The sequence below is a fragment of the Triticum urartu genome, chromosome 6 (assembly GCF_003073215.2).
Source record: "Triticum urartu cultivar G1812 chromosome 6, Tu2.1, whole genome shotgun sequence".
Classification (NCBI taxonomy): domain Eukaryota; kingdom Viridiplantae; phylum Streptophyta; class Magnoliopsida; order Poales; family Poaceae; genus Triticum; species Triticum urartu.
In genome coordinates this window covers 556,578,013-556,587,075 of record NC_053027.1, presented here as the reverse complement: position 1 = coordinate 556,587,075, position 9,063 = coordinate 556,578,013, and the positions used below count along the sequence as shown (strand labels likewise).

The 9,063-nt window shown below is 47.4% G+C and overlaps 1 protein-coding gene across 1 annotated transcript; it reads right to left on the bottom strand.

The window, feature by feature from the left end:
• Nucleotides 1-5,904: 5,904 nt before the first annotated feature.
• LOC125512955 lies at nucleotides 5,905-6,765 on the bottom strand. Its single transcript, XM_048678010.1, has one exon. It carries the CDS (start codon nucleotides 6,359-6,361, stop codon nucleotides 6,065-6,067), a length of 297 nt encoding a protein of 98 aa, XP_048533967.1. The 5' UTR covers nucleotides 6,362-6,765; the 3' UTR covers nucleotides 5,905-6,064.
• Nucleotides 6,766-9,063: the final 2,298 nt, after the last annotated feature.

Below are 9,063 nucleotides of genomic sequence, written 5' to 3'. Positions count from 1 at the left end.
TTGTGACAGAAGAGGAAAGATGGTTGAAGCCAGACCCAAAGTTCATCAAACTTAATGTGGACGCGGCCTTTTTTGCGGAGCAAGGAGTTGGAGCTACGGCAGCAATTATTAGAGATGAACGAGGTATTTTCCTTGCAGCTCAATGTAAGTTTATCCCATATGCAGCGGACGCAATGACATCAGAGGCAATGGCGATGAGGGATGGACTGAACTTGGCAAATAGCCTAGGGTTTCAACGAGTTGAAGCGGAATCCGACTCTCTAGCGGTGATCAACTGCTGCTCCGGTCAGAGTACTTGGTGGGACGCGGCGGCAGCGATATTCGCGGAATGTGTGGACATCTCTATCTTGATTGGGAAGGTCAACTTTAAGCATTGTTTCGATCAGCAAATCAAGCGGCACATGTGCTAGCTAATTTTAGTTATTGTAATAAACTTTCTTCTGGTTGGACTGACGAGCCTCCAGATTGTTTGGTGAGCAAGCTCGTAGACGATGTATCTTTATGCATTAATCAATAAAGCTAGCCATGATGGCATTCCCTCAAAAAAAGAAAAAAATGTTCATGTTTAAAAATATATGTTCGGAATTTATAAAAATTATTACTGTTTATCTCTTTAAAAAATAAAAAAATGTTCACATTTTCAGAATGTGTCCGGTAATTCCAAAATTTGTTCAGAATAAGTGACGAGCACGTTGCCTCCAGGACCAAATTACTGCAGCGACCACTTAAAGCCAGACATCTCCCGTTCTCGCCGGTCTCCATCTGCCTAGATCAACTGGTAGTGGCAGTAAGATTTTCCTTAGGATGGAGACAATGTAGGATTAACAAAACATCATAGTACTACTAATTAAGCCCACTGTGCGAGTATGGTGAACAGTACTATGCCACATGGGGGTGCTTACTGGGTAGTCAAGCCTAGCATGAGCAGTACTGTACTGGTCAGAACCACTACAGTACTACTACTACGTGAGTGCATTAATCCGATTGACTGCTGCTATATATTAGTGTCAAAAACGCTTTTACTCCCTCCGTTCTTGAAAAAGTTTACTTTCAATTTTGTTGAAAAATCTTTGATCGTATTTATATAATAATAAATTAACATTTATGCCAGTCAAATTAGTAGTATTAGAATAAAGATAAACTCGGTCAAAATTTAAGATAGTTTGACCCTTCAATAAAATTGGAAATACACTGTTTTAAGAACGGAGGGAGTATATATTATGGGACGGAGGGTGTACCTACAAAAGAAATGGCTGGAGTGATAACGGTAATCCCATATACTCAATAGATGAATCAATTTTGTACTAACTTTTTTTACTAACTTCAGTAATATCTCTCCGTTTTAAAATAGACGACTCAACTTTGTACTAATTTAGTATTTGGGTCATCTAGTTTGAAACGGAGGGAGTATAAAGTTGGGTCATCTATTTTTGGAACGGAGGGAGTAAGAAGCTAGCTCCTCGTCAGATCTGGAAAGTTCAGACTGCGTGCATTTGGAAAAACTGTGTCCTGATCCGAACTGATCGATTTCAGGATGGCTAGTTGCTGCCGTGAAGGCAGTTGTATATCGTTTGATGCTCGCTTGCTTCCTCTGGTAGGTGGATTGCTTGTCCTGGACATTATCTCGTGCTACTACTTGGGATGAACTGCTTCGTCACTGGCACAAGTTCTTTTCTGGAGAGAAATCAGTGGCCAGGTGTGTTTACTGTTTTCTTCAGAGCAATCAGAATGCACAAGATGTCTTTCAACGGCCACGCGGGGACTGGTTCTCCGGCCCATCAGCTTCGGGCTCTACCCACTCTCGTTTCCCACAAAGCCCATGCTGAAAGGGAGGGGCTTTCTCTCACCCAAATGGGCCGGCCACCCCATGAGGGGACCTAGCGCAATTTTCGATTTTTTTGTCTTATTACAGTACTTTAATTTTTATTTTATTTTAAAATCTTAAAAACTTAACTGCTCATTTAAAAATGACGATTCAATGAATGTTGATACCATTTGAAATCAAATCTTCATGACATTCAGAAAATGTTTGTGATATTTAAAACAATCCGCATACCATTCAAAAAATGTATGTGATATTTTCCAAAAAAAGTTCATGTCTTTTAAAAATATCAAGGAATTTCAATAGATATTTTTAAAAATGTAAATAAAATGTTCACGTAGTATAAAGAAGTGTTAAGTGCCATGCAAAAGAATGTACGTGACATTTTAAATTAAAAAATTACCCGTTTAAAAAAAGTTTCTTCCATTATAAAAAAATTCCACATGTGTTTTAGAAAATGTTTGCCATGTATTCAAAATATATATTTAAAAAGTTATTGGAAAAAATATACATCATATATTTGAAAAATGTTCAACGTGTATAAATAGAATGTTCCACATGGATGCTAAATATGTAAACTGTGTATTAAAAAAACAAACATGTGTTGAAAAAAAAAGGAAAAAATCAAACAAAACCGGCGAAGAAATGTTGAAAAACTGAAAACCCAAAGAAAGTGAAGCAACGAAGAAAAACAAGCACAGTGATCGATGCCATTGCTTGAGGTGTGGTATATGTAAATCCTAGATTGAGATCCACTACTCCTTCATGGATCGCTCAACCGCCCACGTGGAAATGTTGATTGCATAGGGATGAAGCCAATCCTTAACAAGCCCTCGGAGCCTCAAGGCGAAGCGACACTTGTGGAAGAGGTGTGACATAGTTTTATTTCGTCTTTTGCATAGGGGGAAAAATCCAAGGCGACCACTATCTTGGATTGCAATACAAGCAAAAAGTTGACCTTCGGAGGCTCCCATAGCTTCCATATTGTTCTTTTCATGGGCGTGTGGATCATTCCCAAGAATTGGACATGGTTGGGGGAGGTTGTGGAGTAGTGACCACTCGAAGTTAGGTTCCAAACAATGTCATCCTCAACATCCTCACGGAGGGGGTTGTTGCGAAGGCACACTGAGAGGGCGATGAATTCCCGGATGAAGTCCAAAGTCCGAGTGGTAACAAAACATTCTGTACATCATCATCGCCTTTCTAGCCTTCCACCTTTTCCTCATGGAGACTGCAAAAAAGGAACCGAGCGATCTCCTTTGGTTAGCTCCCATGGACCCAAGGCACGCTCGATATTGTTTAGGTTGTGGGAGGCACTCGGAAGAATGACAAGTAGGGTGTAGTGGTACACCACTAGGGAAGTGAGGACCTACTTGACAAGGGCCCTGCGACTTATGGTGGTAATTTATCTCCCGTCCACGCCGTGAGCCTTGCTGCGAATTTATCCTCAAGAATTGGCAGTCCACTCTCTTTAGTTGCTAAATCAAAAGGGGAAGGACCAAACATTTGATAGGTAAAGTCGTCCAGGCAGCCGAGAAGTTTGCCGGGATAAGGTCCAAGTCAAGTTGCCCCACACCAAATAGGAACCGCAGAGTTCTTGAAGAAATGTTGGACATCCCCGTGACATCACCGAGACATTGTAATATGCAAGAGAGATTTGTCGATGTCCTCCTTGATAGGGGCCACCAAATTGTGGCATCATCCACAAAAAAGGATGTGCGAAATGTAGCTCCACACCCTCTAATATTCTTAAGAAAGCCATGGTGAGTGGCAAAGTCGAGGATATGTTAGAGGGGTCGATGGTGATGAAAAATAGGAGCCGGCCGCCTTGGCAGAGCCTGTGGCCATGCTTGATGTGGGGGGGGGGGGGTGACCGGCCACACCATTGAGGAGAATCCTCGATGAAGATGACGCAAGTAAAGTGGTAATCCACTTGCGATTTTTTTTGGTCGGAACCCATTCTGTTGTAGGAGATCAAGAATGTACTTTCATTTTCTTGAGTCAAAGGCCTTGCGGGATGTCGGTGAGGGTGGTTTTTCTTTGTGGAGCCGTCTCACGAGGTAGCGCACATACATAAATTGTCAAGTATGCTTCTTCTTTTGATAAAGGCACTTTCGAAGTTGGAGACAAGGCCACCATATGTGGGGCATGTCGGTTTGTAAGAACTTTCGCAATAATTTTTGCAATGGCATGGATGAGACTAATTGGCCTATAATGGGAGATGCCCTGCGCCCCATATTTTTTGGCAAAAGCACAACGTTGGCGGAGTTGAGCCAATGAAGGTTGGTGGCATGGAGGCTCGTGAATAGGCTGATGTCACACACAACGTTGTTCTTGATGATGTCCCAACAATATTAGAAGAAAGCACCCGTGTATCTATCTGGTCCAGAAGTCTTGTCACTAGGCATTTGGTCGCTTGCCGCTTTCGCCTCATCCTCGGCGAAAGGATCATCGAGGCTTTGAAGGTCGTGGGTGTGCACATTGATCTCCTCCCAATTGAAGTCTTTAGTGCTATGGTGACCCCTCCCAATTGCTTCCGAGAAATGATCATGAATGACGGTCTCCTTTGGGGCATGGTCAGTGATCCAACCGCGGTTATGACTAATCCAGTGTATATGATTCGTTCTTCTTCATGCATTGATTCTTCGATGGAAAAATCTAGTGTTCGCCCCCTTCCCCCTCCTTGCGGTTAGCAAGTCGTGCACATTGCTTCTTTCGAGCATGATCCAATACCGCCAAGCTAGCCACTCTCTTTCCAAGCCTAGCACGAAGATCGTGTTTGACGGGAGACAACTCTCTATCATATTGATCATCGTCGAGGCAGGAATAGGATGATCAAAAGGCAACACGGAGGTGAAGTTTGGTCCTCGAGAAAATACGTCTACTCTTCGGTAAGATGCTTGCCGGTCTTCTTGAGCTCGTGGAATAGGGCTTTGTATGGCTTGGTGTGCTCCGTGTGCTTGTTCCATGCATTGAGCACCACCTCTTCGAAGCCCGGTAATGATGTCCAAAAGTTCTTGAATTTAAAAGAACCGGGCCTCCTCGGTCCATGGTCATCCGCAAGCAAGAGTGGGCAATGGTGTGGCAGGGAGGAAAACAAGGCGCGGAGGACGTTTGGGTTGTAGTGCATGTCCCATTTTGCGTTGTAAAAACTAAAAACCGAATCAAGCTTACAAAAGGTGCGGTTTGTTCTTTCGTTGCTTCAAGAGAATCTCCGATTTGGTAAGGGTATCTCCTTCACCTCACATGAGTTGAGGACAGACCCGTAACGTTTAATACCCGCGTACCACTCCCTCCGTTCTATAATATAAGACGTTTTTTGACACTACACCAAAGTAAAAAAAAGCGTCTTACATTATGAGACGAAGGGAGTAACATTTTGTTTTTGTTTTTATTCATGTGCACGACAGATTTGATTAAATCACCCAAAGCTCTCCATTCTCATTGCACAATACTAGTAACATTCAGACTGACATTCAGTACGGAGTACAGTAGTATCTGCGGCTAAATTTCAGCCATGCGTATGCGTATCGCGTATCGCGTATTGGTACGGCTGCAGGTACGTTACGTGCCGTCGGTCAGTGGCGAGTCATAACCTGGTTGTCCGCTAGCCGCAGGCTGCATGCGATGCGCCCAGACCAGACCAGAGTGGTGAGTGATGATGCGCTCGCACGGACCAAACAGAAGCGGACACGACACGTACGTAAAAACACATCATTCCATCACGCCAACTCGCCAAGCAAACACGGCACGCATCGCAGCATGGCCTGGTCCAAACCCACAATTATTACTCGTGTCCCGGCAGGAATATCTCCCACGAAATCAATCTCTGCCCAAAACAGTCTGCTTGGCCCTTTTTCCTTGGCATTTTTCAGGGCTAGCATTACATTACATTACACTGACGAACTGGTTGGAGAATTTTTCGAGATTAAGATGATAGCAACCAGTCATGTACATTGTGGTTGGAGAAATGCACAACCAACAGCGATGCTCGGAGAAATGTTCAAGTAGCAGCAATGATAGATACCCGGCGCATGAGCAGCAGCGGCCAAGCAGTCTCAACTGAAAAAGTAGTCATCTACTACTATTTGCACATCCATCGATTCTCTTATCAAGATATGATCAACAAATGTTACCAGCGGAGGCTAACAGAAGTTACAGGAGAATGAAGCGTACGTACGCTGCCAAAGATGATTGAAAGCAGAGCAACAATGGCTGAGACGGATACGGATTTATCTCTATCTACCTATTGGAGTCCGGGTTGGGGCCGCTCGGGACCTCATGCTTGCTGTCGACGAGCCCCGCCGAGTTCCATCTCCGGGCGCGGGACCTCCCAGGTCCCGCGGAAGCGCGCCGGCCACCTGCCGCCACCGGGAACGACGACGATGCGGCACGAGGCAGGCTCGCCGCGCCTTCTCCCGGGGGCGCTGCGAGCGGCACGACGGCGACGAGCGCAATGGCGCAGAGGAGAGCGCAGAGGAGGAGCACCAGCACCCGCGCAGGAGCACTCCATCCTCCGGCGCATCGGGCTGTTGCCATGCAAGAACCGGCCAGCAAGAGCAGCTCAGCTCGCCTCGCCTTCCTTCCTTTGCCGCCGGATCTCACAAGCCACCGGCCTCACCGGCGCCCATGAACGCCGCGCAGACAGTGCGGCGAGCCAGAGCAGTCGCTGGTCAGTGGTCACTGCTGGTGCTCGGCGATTCAGCTTGTGGATGAAGTGAGCTAGCACTGTGGGTGAGCTTGAGAGCGAGTGAGGCAGGAAGGGAGGGAGCTAGCTAGCGTGCGTCGACGGGACTGGCAGTAGCGGCATGTGAGCGAAAGCCGGTTTGGGACTGGTATTTCACAGCTTCACACACACACTGGCTGCTCTCACTGGCTTTGTGACTCTGGTCTGGTCGCACTCGCAGGTGAAAGGAGGGGAGCATGTGGGCGCAAAGGGCATGGACGGAGGTGGAGCAGGGCGTGGCTTCTCCCTCCCTCCCTCTTATTTACCGCGCCCGCCCCATACTACTGTATCATGGAGACGGAGACAGGGTTGAAAGCTGTACTATCAGCAGCACCACTCATCAGTAATCTCTGGCGTATCTGACACCATCATCACTAAACATTGATGGCCCGTAGACGGCTCAACAACACCCTGTCTCCCTAGCTACCGTCTTCAGAGTTACCACCAGGGGGTTTCATTCACTCATTGTGTAGATACATTCATTCAGAACCGGTGAGTGATTCAACGATCGAGAAATAGTGGCATTTGCATCACTTCATGTGGGGGTGGGGCTGTTTGTTGTTTGGTGTGAAAACTTGTGCATTCCATTGTTTCGAGCTCGCCTGGCCTTTTGTCGATTCATGAATGAATGGGGGCAAAAGTTGACCGCGGGAAGGGAGGACCGGGGCACAAAAGGCGCAGAGGAAAGACGTGAGAGTGGCATCAGGCGGGAAGCTTTGTTTTCGGTAAGGCTGTAAAGTGGAGATGTGGCGCTTTGACCCCCCTTTGGTCTAGCTGCATTATGAGGAGAACCCGCGGAGTTTTCATGTACGTACTATGTAGTGTAAGGCCAATTCCACCGCGCCACTCCATCCTGTCCGGGCGCGTCCAATCAGACGGCACAGCGCGTAGGAGCAAACGGACTTTTGTCTGTTTTCTGTCCGCTTTCGACCCATCCCGACCCAAGTTTACGTCGATTTTGGGGTCAAACAGACAATACGCGAACGGGCGGAACACACACACTTGTCCTCCTCTGGCCCGCCTGTCGGTCACACAAAGCAAAAAAATCCCGCGCCCATTTGGCGCCATTTCCACCCAAACCCTCCCCACGTCCCGCCGCCCCTCCCTTCATTTCAAAGGAAGAAGCTTGAGATGGAAGACGCGGTCAAGATTGGCCGCGTCTTCCATCTCAAGCCGGCATGGCATTGGTGGTCGTTCTTTTTTGGAGGCTGGCATGGATGCCGCCCGCTGGGCCACTGGCTATGTGCCGGCGAGAAACACATTCGGTTTTTGGAGGCTGACTATGTTGCCGACGAACAAAACTATTCATTTTGGAGGCTGGCTGTGTTGCCGGCGAGAACGTGTAGGCCGCTGGCTCTGTTGCCGGCGTGAATTATGGCCGTTGGCCTGAACTAGGGCTTGGCATTTCGAACGTTGTTGTTTTTAAAATGAAAGCGGACAAGATGGGGCCAAAGGATGCAGCCGCGCGCTGGACGCACGATCACCGCATCTCAGGACAGGGCCGGATACGATCCTATCGGCCTACCCAAACGGACTTACCCAAACAGGCAGAATCCGGACAAAGCGGACGTTCGTTTGGGGTCGCACAGTGAAGTTGGCCTAAGTTCCTCCCTCCTTTGCAATTCTTTGCCGAGTTTCAACTTTTAATTGTGCATCGCTGAAATTTGCCCCCGCCCCCCCTCTTTTCACCGGTTAAGATTTTTTAAATACATTGACCGAAGCATTAGTTGAATATGCAATGCATGGACCACTTACTTATATCCCTTTCTAATAAATTTCAAGCGAAATGGTTTCAAATTGTTGATTATCTCCCTTTGTACTATAGTTATAAAGCAAATAAGCAAGCGTGATGTTAATTCTTGTGCATGATTTCCCCTGTCCGTCGAGAACACGATGATGGCAGGACTATTCTCTAGCTTGCCATTCAACACACACGTCCCCAAGCAAGCATGGTAAAGTTGGAGATTAGCACAACCTACAGGCCCAATGTGTAATGCATGCCAGGGCCGAACAAGCTAGTACTAGTACTACTACTACATAGTTGCCTTTTCTCATCTCTCCCGGCCGGCATGGGGCGGGCATATCGGGGTGAGAGTGTGAGACAAACACAAGCTCTTCGTCCCCAAGTCCGGCCCCTTGCCCCCCGGCCGGACCACCCTTGCATCCGTCAGTTCATATGACCTCATTTCCTACATGTAGGCCCAGTGAAGAGTGACCCGAACCCTCACATGAACTCCATCCATCATCAGCCACACACTGTTCAGAATGCAGATCGATCGATGGGGCTACACCCCTCACAAGAAAGAATCCAATTAACTATCACCGCGCTTTCTTCCACGGGCATGCAGTGAGTCAGGCATGCTCCCTCTCCCGTGCCGTGCCCGCGAAAGGCGCACCAACTTTGAAGCGCCCCATGATTGTAATCAAGCGAGGAAAACACACCGGAGCGATCGATCTCGGCCTCTCGTCTCGTCTAATCGGGAACCTTACCAGGTTATTATCTCGTGGCGGACGG

Excerpts from the sequence above, each read along its gene's own strand:
- LOC125512955 (XM_048678010.1), bottom strand. The coding sequence starts at position 6,361 with ATGGCAACAGCCCGATGCGCCGGAGGATGGAGTGCTCCTGCGCGGGTG.